General features: G+C 40.1%; 1 protein-coding gene across 2 annotated transcripts in view; it reads right to left on the minus strand.

Annotated features, from left to right (window-relative positions):
* Window positions 1-19,974, minus strand: part of scamp5a (secretory carrier membrane protein 5a) — a 61,849-nt gene that overhangs the window by 35,599 nt on the left and 6,276 nt on the right. The window contains exons 2-4 of one of the 2 annotated variants that reach the window (XM_068015435.1): window positions 15,895-15,957; window positions 15,441-15,693; window positions 11,708-11,827 (exon numbers count right to left, since the gene is read on the minus strand). In XM_068015435.1, the coding sequence (XP_067871536.1) occupies window positions 11,708-11,711 (4 nt within the window). In that variant the 5' untranslated portion in view covers window positions 11,712-11,827; window positions 15,441-15,693; window positions 15,895-15,957. The remainder of the gene's footprint in view (window positions 1-11,707; window positions 11,828-15,440; window positions 15,694-15,894; window positions 15,958-19,974) is intronic. The other variant, XM_068015434.1, reaches the window with a different exon arrangement.

Below are 19,974 nucleotides of genomic sequence, written 5' to 3' on the forward strand. Positions count from 1 at the left end.
GCACCACCCATGTCTGCAGGTTGGATGACAACGTCAGGGTTAGACCCGAGAGTACAGAGTACGGCATGTTCAGAGGGGGACAGGTTAGAGCGAGTGAGGAGGGCAGAGAAATTGAGATGACCAATGTCTCACCGACAGTTTTCAATGAAAAGATCAAGAGCGGGTAAGAGGCCAGAGGGAGGGGTCCAGGTAGAGGGAGAATGCTGAAGGCGGGTGAATGGGTCTGCTGATCGGGGGGGAGGACTCCTGGTTAACGAAGTGAGCCCGGTGGCGGATGCGATGGAAGAAGAGCTGAAAGTCAAGCCGAGCACGAAATTTTATCTCTAAAGCAGTGGTTTGACATGGGTGACTCCCTGTAAACATTGACACACTCCAGCAATCATCTGCCCAAAAGACAACAATGGCTATGCAAAGGCGATCATTGCAGAAAAGTGGCATGTTGCAACAGAAATAACGTGCTGGTAAGCTAAGAGAAAAAAAGAGCAGAGTCTGTGCTCACAACAAGGAGTGTGCCTAGCCCAGATGGATAGAAGTGTGGTCAGAAGCATAAAAATGTTACAGAACCAAAAAAGGAGGCCATTCGGATCATTACGCCTGCCGCCAGTTCTCTGAAAGCTATCCACATCATCCCACTCTCCTGCCCTTTCCTTCTAAATTTTACTCTTCCAAAATGTTAATCTACTTCCCCATTAAAACCTATATTGAATTGTTTCTATTGCAACTTTAAGTACAGCATTCCCAATTCTAACATGCCCTCTAGTGATCAACTCACCAAATAGTATAGGCATTGTACCTCATCAAAACCCTTCCTAATTTTGAAGATCTCTAACAGCCTTGTTCACTTTGAAGGGAAATTTCCCAATTTCTGATGGCTATATATGGAACCTTTAGGATCTTTGGTTAGACCCAGTTTGAAAACCTCAGTTCTCAACTTGCTGAAAGTATGTTTGTCGTATGTTAGATCACAGAACCAGCAGTGCGAATACTGCAGAGGACATTGAATACTCAAAGGAATGAGGCATCTTCTGTTCTAATGAAATCCCAGAGTGCGGAGATGTAGCTCAACAAACATCTGTGCAGCATTGTATTTTTGACATCAGCTTGCAAAAGGAATAATTTTTAAATATATAAAAAGCTAATTTTTGAAACAAAATTATAATTGATCAGCTGACCTCCATGCAAAGCAGTTATATTAGTTAGTGAGTCAGTAATTCAACACATCAGAAGTCACACACAAAAACAAACATTGTTACAACATCCCTTAGAGAACAATCGTCATAGTTAGAAATATACCACGAGAATATTTCTAAGTTATGCTTTCGTCTTGTTAGATAGTACATTGTCTCTATTTCACATGTACCACTGTACATAACCTGTTTGAAATACCAGAGCCAGGTACTGCAAAATCACCATGCAGTGGCTTTAAAAAAAAAAATTTGTAATATCAAGTTCTGTGTAGATTGTAGATTTTGATGAAAGGGGACCTGAAAAATTAATTGTAAAAAGTGGGGTAAAAAGACTGTGCAAATCAAGCACCAACTACTGGGAGAAATCAAATTACACAAACATTTAAATGAAGAGGAAAAGAAGTGCAATTATAACATGGCCAATATCAAAAAGTGAGGATTTTCCCCACAGTGCATGTCAAAATTGAGCCTCGATAGAATATGCTCATCTGTGGACTGCAACAGACTGCAGGTTTGGATGGATTTTCCTTGCTGGACACTGTGTTCTGCGCTCACTGTTCAGGACATCTGAAAGTACATAAGATCCCAGGGTATTTGTATCATCATCATGCTATAATCCTTTGCTCAATGGTATCTTGAACTCAGTCCAACTACTGTGCATAGATGCAGGAAAACAGCCTCCCCATCACTCAACAGCTGGGATCAGTCACTTAGCTGTCCAATAGCGCCTCTTGCAGACCACTAACTTACGTTGCAAATAGCTTTACCTTAGACAATATCAGTTTGTACATTAATTAGTTCACTCTCTTTAATTCCAACAGTCTGATGAGTGTTTTGCTCTGACTAGAAGCAAAAGGTTTCCTTTTGGAGGGTGGGTGGGAAAGAGAAATGGACAGGAAAACCAACAATTTGCAACTATATATAGGAAGAGAATTCCAGACAGTAGGACCCAGACAACTGAAGGCACAGGGGCCAATGTGTGGGGCAAAGGGAGTGGGAGCTGCACGAGACCAGAGTTGGAGGAACAGAGAGTTTGCAGAGGGTTATATAGCTTGAGAAAGTTAGAGACAGAGGGTTTTTCTTCCAATTAATGCTACTACCAGACAAGACTGAAACTAAACTCAACATCCAATAATAAGTGGCTGAAATCAAATTTTAACCTATTTAAGGTCAAAGTATTTTTTTTGGGCTTCATGTAATTTGCTTGAGTTGAATACCATTGTGACATCCAGACACTAGATATTTAATCAATTGCTGCTAAAAATGGCAACATACTGCCATCTAGTGTCTATCGATTCAAATGTAATTTGCACTGTTAACCAGAACAAGATGATTTAATACACAATGCTGCATCTTCAGGTGCCAAAGTTTAATATATCTAAACTAGACAACTGCAAATTCTGTCACATAGTAAGTTTGGAAGCAATTTATTAATCCTTTCAGAACTCCAGTCGATTTCTGCAGCAAAAAACTAAATGAAAGATACTGCAACCTTGAAAAAGAGATAGTAATTACAGTACCAAAGGAGGTCGATACAATTGTGCTTTTTGACCCCACCAAAGTCAGTTTTTGAGCATTCAGTAAAAGAACTGATAGATGTTCACTGGAAATTGACAAAATTGATAAGACTACATTTCAGCAGAACAAATATGCTTCTAATCCAATAATACACGTGCAGGACTTAATTTTCTGCCCGTTCACCTAGCCCAATAATTCTCTGCGGGTGTGCGACAGGAACAGGAATTTCTGCCTTTGGTAGTATGTAGATTTAAGCAGCTCAGGCCTTAAAAGTGGTCTCTGCTCTCCTTGCTAATAACAAAATGGAGGACAGATGCTGGCGAAGTTGGAGAAAAGAGGATTTAAAATGAAGCTACTTTGGTGAGTGTTTAAAATATTATGTTTATATTTATATTACTTTACATATTTCATGTTTAAAATGCGTAATTACATTCAAAAATTGAGTTAGCTGCCACTTCTAGGGTTGGTTGGAAGGCCAAAAAGAGTAGAGTTGTGAAAAAGGGGTATAAATATTAAGCCGTATTTAACTGCGATATGGTTGTGAGCAGACTAAAAATGTTAATGGCTGTAGACTTGTTTCAACCAAAATGTAATTTCTGAACCCCGTCAGGTGTGAAAATAAACAGAATGATGCTGGGGAAACGAGCAATTAGAAGTCATTATTCCTTGTCTACAAAAAGGTGTGAAGATGGTTAAAACTGGTAATGCTTCACTACTTCATGAAGAAATACTTTTACATGAAAGACCTTTGTGGGATAAATAGGACAGTTCTGACTACCAGACCTTGTTTCTGTTCAAGACGTTTGTGGCTCATGCATTGCATGTTTTTAAGATCTCATTCAGAAAATCCCAACGGGAAGTAAAGGCTCAATCTACTGATGCAAAAGGAGCAGTTGAAAAAAATTGACCCATTACAGTTTGAGAAAAAAATTATATTGATAAAAAGCACATTAATCCTGTGTTAACATCCACTGCCCTTACATGTTTTGTGCTGTTTAGTATTTTATCTGTCTTTTTGCTTCTGTTGATCCTTGTTAAAAGAAAATCTAAAACACTAGTTTCAAGGTGTGTCATTTAATCTCATGTATTTTCCAGTAAGAAACTTTCCCCAAATCGGGGCTAATCGTCAGCCCAAATATAGAATGCATCAACTCGCATATCTCAAGACATCCCAAACAGTTTCTGCGAAGTACTTCTGAAATGCAGTGACTTCTGTAATATAGGGAAATGGCAGTTAATTTGTGCACAGTAAGGTCCCAATAGAGAATAAAGACAGGCTTCAGTTCGTGAGACTCAATCTGTTATAGAAAGTGCGGTGAAGCTCATTAAATGAGTAAAAGGTGTCGAGAAGAAGCCGAAACTGTAACAGATATCAGATTCCTTACACAAGTCACAGAATTACAGCACAGGAACCCACCATGTGATGCAGCTTGTCTGTGCCAGCTTTCTGCTGGCACCATCTGAAACTAAATCCATTGTCCTGCTTTCTCCCCATTAGCTTGCACCTACTCTATTCATGTTCATCAATTTTCTCTTAAAAGAGGCCATGGTTACTGCTTTAACTACTAAATGTTCAAAGGATTTTTTGCTCAAATATAAAAAGAAACTGTCCAAAACAATCTTTCCCAATCTTGCTTTTCTTTCTCAAACAATTTTAAAATTCTTGTCACTTACAGGTGCAAGATTTGCACTGTTAAAAAGATTGAGAAAATATGCATATAGTGCAATAAATTTACAGGAGGTAACTGTCAAAGGAAACAGAGGAGAGAATGTTTTTTTTAAACATATGATGTTATGGAATGCACTGCCTGAAAGTGCGGTGGAAGCAGATTCAATCGTACCTTTCAAAAGGGAATTGGATACATATTTGAAGGGGGAAAAAATTGCAGGGAAAACAGAAGAGGGACTAATTGGATAGCTCTTTCAGAGCTGGCACAGACATGATGGTCCCAATGGCCTCCCTGTATCGTGTATGACTAACTAGAAGAAATAGTTTTATTCCTATTAAATCCTGTATAATTTTAAAAGCCTCCATTAAATCTCCTCTTAGTTGTTCCAGTAGAAATTATGTTTCTCACTTCTCCCCTTATAACTATCGCTTCCCATCCCAAGCTGTAGCCTAGTGATGTTCTTTCAGAATTATATTTCATGCGAGTAGAGTTTTGACCTTATGTTGCAGAAAGAAAATCTTGCAACAGTGAAGCTTGCTTGGCTCCACAATGAAGCAACAGGGCAAGAGATCGCAGGAAAAACTTCAGCTTCACAGCTTGCCATTCTGACAAAAATAAAGTTAGAGAGGTGGGGGTAGTCCATGTGCTGAGAATAATTCACATACTATTGAAGAGAGAACTGTATTCTTTAATTCATCCAAAAACATAAAATTTATTCATAAGACGGTCAAGAATATTTTAAGTAGGCAAGTTTTAAACAAAATTTTAAACAGACATACATTTTGACCTCCTGCTAAAAATTGATTGTGTTAAGAACTGTCTGAATCTCTTTGGAAGCACATTTACACATTACATTAAAAAATTCTAATTAGTGTTAGTCATCTCCATATAACTTTACAATTTACTCCTGTAGGTTGGATTTTAAGTTCTAAGTGTTCTCAATAACAATGACAACTGAAGTATGAATGAAAGCAACACAAGTAGAACACTGAGACTGAGTTATCTCATTAATCAAACTCTACTGTAAAATTACTATTACCAGAAACATCCTAAATCACTGCTGTGAATCACTTGAGAACACACTGGGTCACAGTATTTTCTATCTGAAATTACTTGATTATTCAGATTTCTAATGAGATTTTCAGCACACTGACTAGATTAGCTACCTTGCATTTATAATCCTAAAGTGCACGGTGTTTCTACGTCTTACTCGCAAAATTGCAACTAGAATCTCATTAAATGGTCCAACTTCTCCCCCAGTTGATAGTAAAAGGATCATTCCCAAGCTTTTTAATTTCCAGATCTTTTCCATTTGTGTAATCTGTAGTAATTGTTCACCTCTCCATAACTTTCCATCAACATCAGCTTAAACTAGAGCCAAACTGTCGGCTCCTTACCAGTTTGGAGTTATTTTTAACTGAACGCTCCTACTTGATTCTTTTGGGCCTCCTTATCGCGAGAGACAATGGATACGCGCCTGGAGGTGGTCAGTGGTTTGTGAAGCAGCGCCTGGAGTGGCTATAAAGGCCAATTCTGGAGTGAATTGATTACTACTTGATTACTAGTTCCGTATCTGCAGTGTTCAAATTTTTATGTATGGGGAACCTCCACTGCAAACATTAACATACCCTCAGGGAACTGACATCAGTATTACGAAGTCCCTGTGGATCCCTTTTCTTAACTTCTGGCCAGACAGCCAAAGGAAAACGAAAACTGCAGAAAACACACATCAGCATAAAGCAAGTTTAAACAGGGAAAAAAAAATTCAAAAATCAGGTGACAGAGGAACAAACTCAGCAACCCCCATGTGAAAACCCAGACCATTGTAACCGTACAAAATCTCGTTAAAAAGATTCTTTTAAAAAAAAAGTGTTGGGAAACATATGCATGCCTGAAGTTGGGCATATTTTACTGCACTATACCGTAAACCCTGCCATCTTCAGGAGAGTTTCGAAATTGATTTTAAATATAGGGCATTCAAATTCAATATTGCATTTTGTTTCAAAAAGACAATTTAGGCACTGAAAATGCATGTGGTTTAAGTTGGCCTTGGCTGCCAGGTACCATGAAAAATTACTTTGAGTCCAAGAACTGAAATTACATCTATAAAATTAAAAAAGGAGCATAAAAATATTAGGGCAGAGGGCAATGGTAAGGAATATAGCATTCGACCAATAGGGTTCAAGTGGCTGCATTTCCTCTCCTTCCCTTCCCCCAAAATAAATTTTAACAGGCAGCAACTAACCATACTAACAGATCTCTGCTGTAAAAGTAACAGCACACAAACACAATTAATTCTGTGCTTCAACTCACCTTTTGGCCTTTGGATCCAGAAATAAATTAGTGGAGCATGCCTGAGTGCTAACAACAGTTACTGTGGCTCACTTCAGTCAAGTAGAATGCAGTAGTCATGTGGAGCACAGCTCCTAACAAATGAAGCTAGGAAAAGCTCGACAATCAAACAGAATTTAGAGTAACTCGAGGGCTTCAGTCTTGGCTCAGTGGTACATTCCCAGCTCAAAGCTAGAAGATCGTGGGCTCAAGTTTCAGAGACTTGAGCACATTATTTAGATTGACATGTCAGTGCAGTACTGAGGGAGTGCTGCATTGCCAGAGCTGCTGTGTTTTGTTTGAGATTTTAAAATTTGGGTCAACTACTCTCTCAAGTGGACATAAAACATTTCAATGGCACTGTTCAAAAGAAGAGCAAGGGAGTTTTCTTCGTGCCCTGTCGATATTTATCCCTCAACCAACATCACTTAAACCAGAGAAAAGTACTGCGGATGCTGGAACTCATGAAAACAGAAAGTGCCGGAAATACTCAGCAGGTCTGGCAGCATCTCTCCACAGAGCATTTCCGGCACTTTCCGTTTTCACTTAAACCAGATTATCTGGGTCATATATCTCATTGCTGCTTGTGAGAATTTGCTACGCAAAACTGTTACCCTACATTACAACTGTGGCTACACAGAAGTATTTAATTGGCTAGGATTGAAGTTATTACATATAATAGTTTTATGCCAGATAACGTAATATAGCACAGTGCTTCTGTTGAAGCATGAAGTACATTTCAGAGCACTCAGGATATACACTGCTTGAAGCATTGTCTAAAATTCCATTAACACTGAGAATAGTGCATTTCAATAAGAAAAATATTACTCATTCTATATAACTTATCACAGAAATGCTATTCAGCAATCAAAGCATTAGGACTATCCAAGTAATTCTCAAGCAGTATTTAATTCAGAAAGATGTTTTAAAAGTAAATATTTTGAACAGACTAAATTTTTGTACTCTAGCTTTGATTACGGATGATACCTTTTATTTTATAAGACTGAACAGGCATTATGAGTCACGATAACCAGAGATTTAAAATCATACATTATTTTTAAACAGAGAACTTCTTCACGTAGCAAAACTATTATTTCATTCATTTTAAAAAAAACCATCTGAACGAGCAATTTATTAGCACAATAGCCAATATCTTTATTGTTGCAGGGCCAGAGTCACAATGCAAACAGTCTCAAGCCAAAGAGGACACACTGGTTCAGGAGCCAGCAATGTCAACAAAAAATTGCAGTAAATGTACTCTATCAGGTATCTGCTATTAAAAGGCCATGTGAATTAACAAGTAAACAGCACCATCCAGCAGCAGATATCAAGTACTGCAGTAGGACAACTAACTGCATTCCACTCTTCCACTGTGCTTTTTGCCTTTTTACGACCAGGTGAGAAAGGTGTCTAAGGGTCCCTCTCAGCCTTCACCTCATCTTACTGCAACAGGGTTTTACTTTTTAAAAACACTGTTTTTAGCTCCTCCTTGGTGAATTCTTGTTCATCGCTTTCCAATTATAAGGAAAAGAAATAAGCACAAAAGGTTTTCTTAGGTTTAAAGAAAAGTAAAACTTATTAAACTTAAAACTCTAATTCGGTTAACACCTACAGATACATGCCACGCCACGCCCCATGCTAGCATTCATGTTTGATACACACATGCAAATAAGAACAGAAAACAGAAGAAAAAAAATAAAGTGGAAAGGTTTGAGGCAAAAACTGAAGAGCTGTTACGGTTGTTAGAGCTCACGGTACAGTCCTTGCTTGTAAGTATTTCATGCTTTTCATTGGGGTCCAGTATTCTTCTTAAACCTTGTTCGCTGTAGGAGACTTTTCACTCTTGGGGTTCATGTGTCTTCAATGGATTCCAAAGCTGGTGAGGAAGAGATGGGAGCAGACAGGGCGAGAGGAGGTCTGCTTCAGTCCAGGAGCCAAGAGCTTTCTGTCTTCAAACACTGTTTCCCCAATTTAAAACTCCCCAAGATGGCCAGCAGGTGGTCACGTGACCAACTGGTTTGATCAAGTCTCTTCTGTGTATCGTATGGGAGCACAGGATAGCTCCTTTGTTCCAAGACCGTTTGCCAATATGCAAAAATGTATTTCCGGCCAGGGGACTGGCAATTCCTTGTAACAGGTCCTCTCTTCTTCCCAGCAACAACTTGAAGTTTAATGTGACAAAATTAATGTGCCTCATTCTTGGAAGGTGGGGGCCTGCATGACAAATCACTGCAACAAGATGTACAAGACCCATCTCAAATTGTTTTATAATATTGAAAGGATCGCAGTTCCAAATCGGTGGAAAATCAAGTTTAAAATGTTTCCAGGTAGACCAGGTTCTGAATCATGTGAGGGAAAGGAGAGCGCGAAGGTTTCCCCAGCCCTCTCCTAACTTTAAAGATTAACTATCTAGGAGCCAACTGCTGTATCATGTGCTTTTTAGGAACAGGGGTAGTCCATTCAGCCCCTGGAGCCTATTCTATCGACAGTGTACCTCAGTTTACCTCTATCTACGCACCTTTGCTCCATATCCCTTGATTGATAGATTTTTGTCAGGTAAAGCAATCACTCAGTATTGAAAGTGAGAATTGACCCTCAGCATATACAGCCTTTTGGGGGAAGAAAGTTCCAAATTTCCACTGCCTTAGGGTGAAAAAGTGTATCCTGATTTTACTCCTGAATGGCCTAGCTCTAATTTTAAGGCCGTGTCCCCTTGTTCTGCATTCTCCCGCCAGACGAAATGGTTGCTCTCTACTTATCAAATTCTCTTAACACTTTAAATACCTTGATTAGACCTTCCAAGCGCAAAAGAAATACAGGCTATGTTTATGTCATCAACACTCATGATTTAACCATTTAAGCCCTGGTACCCTTCTGGTGATGCGTGCTGTACAGCCTCGAAGGGCTAAGGGGTGATACCCAGAACTGAATGCAGAATTCCAATTGGGATCAGACCAAGGTGTCATACAATCGAAGCATAATTTCCTTCCATTTGTATTCCAGCCCCCTCAAGATTAATGCCAACATTCCCAATTACTTTTTGTGCCTGCTTACAAGCTTTTAGTCATTTAAGTATACTCAACTCTGTCTTCTACAGAAAGGCACAATTGGAAGTGCAAACTACATCGGTGCATCGTACTCTAGAATCTGTTCAGTCTGTTTCATCCTGACTGCCCTGGTGTTGCTATGTGCAGCTGTATTGTGTATTTTTAAAAATTGCCTGATGTAGTTGGAGTATGTATTTGCTTTCTGCAGTTTTATGGCTTAAAGTAGAAATAAAGCTGATCATAAAAAGTTTTATGGAAACAACTTTGGAAAAAAAAAAAGAAAACTACAAAAGCTGCATGCTCAATTAAATGAATCGAGTCCCATTGCTGAAACAGTGAAAATAAACATGTAAATACCTGCTCTCAGAAAGAATAGACACCAGCTGTCTAGGATGGGAGAAATTTTGCAATAAATAAATGGGATAGATCTAAGAGTTAACAGATGAGCGCCAGACCCTCTGAACCAAGTATTATCAAAAGATCGTGTCCTAATCAGAGGGATGAGGCCACCAGAGAAAGAAGAATGTCACTTCCGGTTAAAGCAGTGCTATCAATCCCTTTTCTGAACCTTATGGATAGCTGGTCTCAACCAGACTAAAGTTTGGGGAGAGACTTTCAGCTAAAGAAAGGAGACTTCACATAAATCAGTTCTATTGAGAGATCCTCTTTATTAACTTGTCTACCAAATTTACCCGTCAAATAGTTTTTGTTTTAAATTGAATGAGCATTTCATGTGTAAAATGAAAACAAAAATTCCACTATGCTTAACTATTGTTCAAAACATTTGCTCTATGTAAGGTTAATAAATCTGTTACAATCATCGTGGATTGGAGATAGTCCACAACTGACAATTTGGGTGGCAGCACTAACGACACAGTTCAGAGGATTCTTGCTGCAATTATATAATTGGACAGAAATTGAAGTGACAATTATTTTTGAGAGGGTGGGAGAAAACCATCACTGCTGCAACAAAAGTCCCAGATCCTCAAAACAGTAATTCCATTGCAACCCATAGGCAAGAAGCTCTTGTCTTGACCCAGACTGAACAAACAGGTTGGGTATCCATCTTCTGATATCAAAATCATCCTAAACATAACCCTTGCAAGGCTAGACAACAGGCAGTGTATTTGCAGTGGGCTTGCAACATTTGAGAGTTTGTAAGGGTCCTAAGGTTCATGAAATCTGACATTTGAAACTTCAAGATATAATGAAATTGAGCTCCAAAATATATCTATACTTTTTTCAAAGAAGCATCTAATGACAAGCATTGCACTGATCAAAGTGACAAATAGCTACCTGGCATCTGGAACAATTGCTTCCAAATTCCCGTCGACTGTTAGCATCATCCCTTTCAGGTCAGAAGCAGAGGAATGCTCCCTTTGCGGTGCTCAAACAAATCTGGACCTTAGTAGCAACACTAATTATTCAGGCGCTGCATAAGTTATTACCGTGGTTGCTGTCAATACCAATGTAGAGCTAAAGTGTGTGGTGTCTTCAGCTGTGGGGCCATGCAGAGAAGCTAAAATTGCTCACACCAATTTCAGGAGACCCATCAACCCATATGGAGATTTGGATTCTACCTGTAGAGGCTGGATTTGTATTGGAATTCCAGAGATAAAACACTATTCTACAATCCACTGTGCCATCTAGACCCTTCCCCCAACTTATTTAAAGGCATAATTGTATATATTTTAATCAACACAGAAGATATCAGTTTACAAGGACAGAACATTACAACATTTAAGTAGTGAAATTGCATTGCACTAATTCTATGGCATAGATATTGAATGGAGATTTAATAGTTTTGAAATATAGGCAAAATCAATAGCAAGTTCACTGAATGAGAAAGTAAAGGGATTGTAACAATGTTTGGAAGGTTAGAGGCATGTTACAAGGGTCCACAGCACATCTCGACTGCATTCACATTCACTTGTGATATAGCTGTTGTACTCACGCATCCAAAGGTAGTAAATGCGTTTTGCCAGGACCTTGTGTGGCTCTGGAATCTCATTAAAATCCTGGTAAAAACATGGCTTCAATGGAATGAACTTTGGGAGCGGTGGAAAATTGTTTTCTAGAAAACAAAAAAGGTCCAGTAGATTATTGCAAACATGAAGTAAGGTTTGAAGTAATTCAAGTATTTGCAGTTTATTAATACTGGTGGATTATAGGTGCTATTGTTGGGATTGCTGAGTCAGAGGATATGCTGCTTTATACTGGGCCTTAGTCGTGACAGCAACTGACCGTCCTGAGTCTCTCCCCCTTTCAACAAGCTTTCTCTTGTCTATCATGTCTCAGCGGGGGTCTCTCTCTCCCTCTTTTAAAATGGATGCTTCTTGCTCAACATGTCCCCAACCACATTCCCAGATAATTGAGTTGCATTTCCTTCTCTATTCTGCCCCACTCATTCAACAGGGTTTCCTTCCACCTCATCACAACCCCAACTTGAACATGCTCTGGTCCACACCATTTCCATGTAGGCTGAAAGCACTGTCTCATTCTCTCTCCTCCACTTCAACAGCTTTGCCAGAGGTTGTCTCTTCCCTAGAGGAGAGGACAGACATAGAAAATAGGAGCAGGATTAGGCCATTCATTATGATCATGGCTGATCATCCAACTCAATAACCTGTTCCCGCTTTCCCCCCATACCCTTTGATCCCTTTAGACCCAAGAGCTATATCTAACTCCTTCTTGAAAACATACAATGTTTTGGCTTCAACTGCTTTCTGTGGTAGCGAATTCCACAGGCTCACCACTCTCTGGGTGAAGATATTTCTCCTCATCTCAGTCCTGAAAGGTTTACCCCGTATCCTTAGACTATGACCCCTGGTTCTGGACTCCCCCACCATCGGGAACATCCTTCCTGCATCTACCCTGTCATGTCCTGTCAGAATATTATAGGTTTCTATGAGATCCCCCTCACTCTTCTGAACTCCAGCGAATATAATATAGCAAGAACATCCTTCCTCAGATAAGGAGACCAAACTGCACACAATATTCCAGGTGTGGCCTCACCAAGGCCCTGTATAATTGCAGCAAGACATCCCTGCTCCTGTACTCGAATCCTCTCACTATGAAGGGCAACATACCATTTGCCTTTTTTACCGCCTGTTGCGCCTGCATGCTTACCTTCAGCGACTGGTGTACGAGAACACCCAGGTCTCGCTGCATATTCCCCTCTCTCAGTTTATAGCTGTTCAGATAATAATCTGCCTTCCTGTTTTTGCTACCAAAGTGGATAACCTCACATTTATCCACATTGTACTGCATCTGCCATGCATTAGCCCACTCACTCAACTTGTCCAAATCACCCTGAAGCCTCCCTGCATCCTCCTCACAACTCACCCTCCCACCCAGTTTTGTGTCATCTGCAAATTTAGAGATATTACATCTAGTTCCCTCATCTAAATCATTAATATATATTGTGAATAGCTGGGGTCCTAGCACCGATCCCTGTGGTACCCCATTAGTCACTGCCTGCCATTCGGAAAAAGACCCATTTATCCCTGCTCTTTGTTTCCTGTCCACCAACCAATTTTCTATCCATCACAATACACTACCCCCAATCCCATGAGCTTTACTTTTGCATGCTCATCTCTTATGTGGGACTTCGTCGAAAGCCTTCTGAAAGTCCAAATAAACCACATCCACCGGCTCCCCCTCATCAACTCTACTGGTTACATCCTCGAAGAATTCTAGTAGATTTGTCAAGCATGATTTCCCTTTCGTAAATCCATGCTGACTCTGCCCCATTCTACCACTGTTCTCCAAGTCCTCTGCTATAAAATCTTTGATAATGGACTCTAGAATTTTCCCCACTACCGACGTCAGGCTGACTGGTCTATAATTCCCTGCTTTCTGTCTACCTCCCTTTTTAAATAGTGGGGTTACATTAGCTACCCTCCAATCTGTAGGAACAGTTCCAGAGTCTATAGAATCTTGGAAGATGACCACCAATGCATCCACTATTTCTCGGGCCACTTCCTTTCCACCCAGGAGAGAGCAGGTAGTGAGGGGTTGTCGCCACAGGTGGTGGGGATAGAAAATGTCCGTACAGTGTGAGTGGGTGCACTTGCGAGTCAAAATAAGTTGAGGGACACCGAAGAGGTGGTGAGAGTTGCTGGAGGCAGACTGGGATTTTTGTGTTTGTGTCATTATTCTTAAGGGCATATAGCAAGAATGTTGATTACTGCATTTCAATTTCCTTTTGCTGAAATGGAGGTGGAATCCTTTTGGTGGTAGAGACGCCGAGAGAGAGAGGAGGCGGGCACACAGAGGCGGAGATTTAAAATTTAACCTTAGGCAATGTCTCAATTTAGACGATGGTCTCACGGTTAGGTGGGGAAACCGTTCCATGACAAGAGCGATAGCATTCCACTTTAAGGCATTACTATAACAGCAGCTGACTCATTCCATCTTCGCTGCCTCCGGAGAATCCTTGGCATCAGGTGGCAGGACCATATCTCCAACGCAGAAGTCCTCTAAGCAGCCAACATATACACCCTACTGAGCCAGTGGCGCTTGAGATGGCTTGGCCACGTGAGCCGCATGGAAGATGGCGGGATCCCCAAGGACACATTGTACAGCGAGCTCACCACTGGTATCAGACCCACCGGCTGTCCATGTCTCCGCTTTAAAGACATCTGCAAACGCGACATGAAATCTTGTGACATTGGCCACAAGTTATGGGAATCAGTTGCCAGTGATCGGCAGAGCTGGCAGACAGCCATAAAGGCGGGGCTAAAGAGTGGCGAGTCAAAGAGATTTAGCAGTTGGCAGGAAAAAAGACAGAAGCGCAAGCAGAGAGCCAACTGTGTAATAGCCCCAACCAATTTTATCTGCAGCGCCCGTGGAAGAGTCTGTCACTCTAGAATTGGCCTTTATAGCCACTCCAGGCGCTGCTCCACAAACCACTGACCACCTCTAGGCGCTTACCCATTGTCTCTAGAGACAAGGAGGCCACATAAAAAGTTGTCCATGGATAAAATACAATTTAGAATGTGAAGGAGGAATGCAGAATATTGATTTTAGCTTTAATTAATGTATATCGCTTCATGAAAAACAAGCACATTCTATTTAAGGGTTGTTGCATTTTAAATGTAGATTTTAAAATGTTTTACAGCAGCAGCAGTGCACTGAAGAACTATTTCATGCAGGAGACAAGATAATTGCTGATGAGAGAAGCCATACTTTTCAGTTCATCCTTTCAAGACCCTTAAGTTCCTTCACTGTGGCATCCAGTTGGATCTTAAATGTTTTCAGTTGCTCAAAGATGTGTGTGTTCTTATGTCGGCAAATATAGCTGAAGCACAAAGGGAGCTTTAATCATATGAGAGACTGGTTCTGGTGACTCACCTCCACTCAAGAAATGTGGAGCTCCTAGGAATTGGCTTTGAATCCTTGAACATGCTCCCTCTACTTTTATTATCTTTACTGAATCGAGAAAGATAGGAAGAGCAGAATAAGGGCTGTAACAAACTTGAAATCAGCTCCTGTCTCGGTAATCAGCAGGATGCTGGTTTCTTGGAGGTTAAGCTGCAGGAGCAGGGGAGAACAAGTTGGATCGAGATGTTCAGGAGGTTTCAGGTGGCTGGAGTAAAGGCCTGCTACCCGACCCGAACCAGACGACATGTGTCAGGTTCGGGTCCGGCACACACAGCAAGAAGTGTTAAAAGTAAAAAACCTACCTGAGTTGCGTGTATGGGGACGTCAAAGAGGGAAACTCTGAGTCTGCGCAGTGAGCGTCTCTATGACATCATTACCCTCATGCTGCAGCTTCCTGCAGATTGGGCGTCGCAAGACAGGTAAAGGGAACATTCCGGTGATTCTGTCGGGTTCGGGTCGGGTTTTTTTTTTCCCGTGACCTGAGCAGGCCTTTAGGCTGGAGCGGTTGACAAACAGCACCACTTGAAAACAAGAGAACCATGCTTGTAGAATGAGCTGCTGAAATATAAGAAAATTAGCTAAAAATAGAGAGCGTAAGCAACAAAGGAAGTGTATAGAAATTGCATGCGATATGAGATATCTGAAAAGTAGCCCTCTGATGATTTGGAGCTGTGGCTCCTATGCACTTCCAGAAAATACTGAAGAAATCAGCAGTACAATCTACATACATGTGCAACTCATGACATCCATCCTTACCTGCCATATTTAAGATGGTGGTTGTTGTGTTTCTGGTGTTCTAAATGAGCTACACGCTCTAACCTGCAAAACAAAAAAAACACAAGCTGTAAATGTGGACTGCAAATCAACACTCCAGCGAATTGTAAAAATGCATTACCCATCTTCACAACTCATTTCAGTGCAAACTGGATCAAGGGTATTCTTTAAACTAACATTCCAACTTGAATTTCAGCAATTTTACAAATGGCGATTCCAAATTACAGCCACAAAAATCAGATCAGATTGCTCTTTTCAGAGCACATAAATGAAGTGCATGTATGGTCCCTCACTGGAAGACAGCATTCTAAACTGAAGCACAGTTTCATGGGTAATAGCACTGCACTCAAAGCAGCTGTTCCTCACACATAGAAATGAATAAAGAGAAAACTAGGGATCTCAGCAAGAGAATCTTTGCTTCATATTCATCAACTGACACCTCGCATGTGCCAACATATGCCTTCTGCTTTCTTTATGGAAGGTGGTCTGAAAAGCATTCCAGTGAAAATAGATGCAACTGCAAACCAACAAACTGGCTTATTTCAAAGAAAAATTTGTTCATGTAGTTTGTCAATTTTCTACCACTCCTGGTTTCTATGGAAAACAAAAGGTGCAACTTTACTGATACTCTAGGTGAATCGTGGCTCATATGGTGCATAAACACCAGCACAGAACCTGTTGGGCCGAATAGCCTGCTTGTGCATGTTCTATGCAACATGCAAACAGGCCATTTGGCCGAGTCAGCAGTTAGGACTATTGGCTTAGATACAGGCTAACATTTACTTACCCTGTCCTTACATCACTTTCTCAGCAATCTGTTGCAGCCCAACAACTCCTCCCAAATGCTCCAAAACCTAACTCCAGCCTTCTGTGCATCTCCCCCTCCTTTGAACTCACTAATGGCCTCACTGCCACCGCAGTCACATCCTCCCTCCCCAAATTCTACTGCCTGTATTCAGATTTCTTACTATGCTGGCTTCTCCTACTTGACTTTCAAAGAGTTCTTAAATTTTAATCATCACAATTACAAAATGCAATTAACCTGGTTATTTTTTTTAAAACTCATTTAAGTTCTGATTTGCATTCAAGTAGAAAGGTTTTCTTGCTTTAACCCACTTTGTGCTGAACCGTCACAATTAAATGTATGGTTATCCTGCTTAGTGGATTATATTGGCTAAGGCAAAGCTAGCTAGACTATTGCTAGTCTGCAGCAATGGCCTAAATAAAAATACTTCATAACATGATATCAAGCTCACCATCAGGTGAAACATTTATTACAAAACATATAGGTTTACTTTCACCATAAATATACAAGCATACAGCCGTTCTAGGGATTTATCTTGTGTATTCCTTTAAAACAACTCATTTACAGTACATGGATTAAAAATTGGCTTGCATTTGTTTACAACAGATCCTTATTTCATCCATGCAAGGAAGACTGTTCCTGCATATTTGTAATTGATACCGACATTAACATGGAGCATCGTATCATTATTGGCCTTTCTATTACAACAACTTTCATTTGCAAAGTAACTCTCCCATAATTAAACACATCAGGGAGACATGGACACTGAGCAGGAAGTAGAGAAGTCAAGGGAGTTGATTAAAAGCACACAGTTAAAGACACAAGTTTCCAGGAGGCTTTTGAAGGTAAAGATGATGGCAGCAGACCATAAAGGTTTAGGAAGATAATTCCAAAGCGCATTGGCATGGTGGCTGAGTCGGGGATAACAAAAGTAATCAAATGCAGAAAGGAATAAATCGCCCCAATGCCCCATTTGATTAAAGGCATGGAGACAAACCATATGACAGATTTTAAAAAATTACACTCCCGATCCACTTTTTTGACCACATTGATTATATTGTCCCATGAAATGGGTGCCCAATTAGTTAAGAAAGCATGAATATCATAGCTGAATTGAAGTATAAAGAGGGTGCTAGGTACCCAGTTTCAAAAACAGCAAACATGCATTATACAATGCAGCCCTCGAGAACCTCCATTAGCCAGCCTGATGTTTCCTGCCCAGCTCCCTGTCTTGATGGCCCTGATGCATGAACTGGAGACTGACCTCACCTGTTCAGAGATACTTTCATAGTGGAAAATGCATGTCACATCTGGGTTCACCTTCCACACCTCCCCCACGACCGATGACTAATCTGATGAAATAAAGAGGCTCTCCCAGGCACTGGCACATCCTTTGCTTCTATCTTCTCCTCCTTCCCAAAGCAATTAAGCAGCATTCTATACAGGTTCCAGCAACCTTAACTCAAGTTGCACAAAGTGCTATTTATAGTCAAGTTTTTTTTTCCCCTTCTGAAAACATTCAGCAACTAAACAATGCTAATGTTTTTTCTGTATTCACAAGCTTTTGATTTCTGCTTCGTATATACTGACTGTTTTGGTGTTAAAAAAAAAATACGATCAAGTTTGTTTTTTTTTATGTGGGTTGTAGGGATCGTGAAAAAAATATAAAGGATAGTAGGGAATGAGCATCACACTTCCAGATATTTTATTATGGAAAATAATCTTGGCCTCACAATAAAACCAAAACCGAGTTGAATGAATAAACGTAACTTTGCTTTGAACTGAAAGTACAATCTAGTCTATGTAGTGTGGCTGCTTGTTACCTGTATAATTAATAATAAATCTTAAATTCTTCAGAAATGCAGCAAAAAAAAAGTAGGCAGCAGGAGTGAGCAGCAAAATGAAAGCTTGCATGCAAGAAGAGAATGAGGGCAAGCATGGAGGCAAAGGAGGGTTTTTTATTTTTTAAAAAAAAGAGTAACATGTAGACAGAAAATATGTTTTAGCTCATGTCCCGCAACACTCACTCACGTGTTACAGAATTTCAGATGACCATGCTGGAGTAGCCCTCAACTAAGTCAGTGCTTCAGAATGTGAACTTCAAACAAAAGCTGGTGCCTCTGAAGCAAGTGACATTTACAGCACAAAACTTGAGAAATACAAACAGTTGCCGACCATATGGCCCCTCGGACCTGCTCCGCCATTCAATACAATCATCGCTGATCTTCTGTCTCAACTCCACTTTCCCACCCACTCCAGTCCCTATGTTCCTCGATTCCTAGGTCAAAAATCCATCCGTCTCAATATATTCAACAATGGAGTGTCCACAACCCTCTGGGGCAGACAATTCCTAAGATTCGCAACCATATGAGTGAAGAAATTTCTCCTCATCTCAGTCCTAAATGATCGAGCCCTTAAATTGAGACTGTGCCCCTGCCGTGTCCCCATGTCCCTCAAACAGTTTGAGTACAGAAACAAGTACAAATATTAGAACCTAACAAATCAGTGCAGTGATAGATGCAAAAAGAAAATTGAAAAGTGAATTATTCAAGATTTTACGAGTTAAAAGTAATAGTTCACAAATTTTACTGTGAGCTTATGAGATGTTTAACTGGATCTGAAATCGCACAAAGGACACAAAGCATCCCTTGGTCAGTGCTGAACTCTGGTTGAATTGAAGTCATATTTTGTTTTTTGCCTTATGTTAATCAACTATATTTTACAAAAAAAAACTTACAAAATGACAACAAAAATCTAGGTCAATGCTGTGTGGAGTGCACCTTGTGTAAAATGTGTTTGATCAATCCTATTCAATAGTAGGCTTGTACTAGAGAATTCTATATATAAACAATGTTTAATAACTGCCAATGTAGGAAATTACAAACAACTGACTCTTTTGCATTTTGTAATTCTCATAGCCTTTGCTTTGATATTCAACACCTTTGAAGCAGATTTTTAAAGATTGCGAATGTACATCCAAAAGGAAAACTTTCAGATGTGTTTAGCTTTACAGCAACTTTGGATCTGTAGGTGTGTAACGGGATTTTTCACTTCAATACAATAGTGCTCCTTTAATTAAAATGTTCCAATTCATATCTAACTGCAAATTTAAAAATAGCCATTTTCATTTAGTGAAGCATTTGTACAGTATGTTGTTTTAAACAATATATATTAAAAAAGTCTTCTTTCAGTTAGCAAGCTGATCCAGAAATTTGACTGGCAACTTTGCCAAATCCTTTGGTTGATAATTTTGTTTA

This window comes from Heterodontus francisci, chromosome 35 (genome assembly GCF_036365525.1).
Source record: "Heterodontus francisci isolate sHetFra1 chromosome 35, sHetFra1.hap1, whole genome shotgun sequence".
In the NCBI taxonomy this organism is placed as follows: Eukaryota; Metazoa; Chordata; class Chondrichthyes; order Heterodontiformes; family Heterodontidae; genus Heterodontus; species Heterodontus francisci.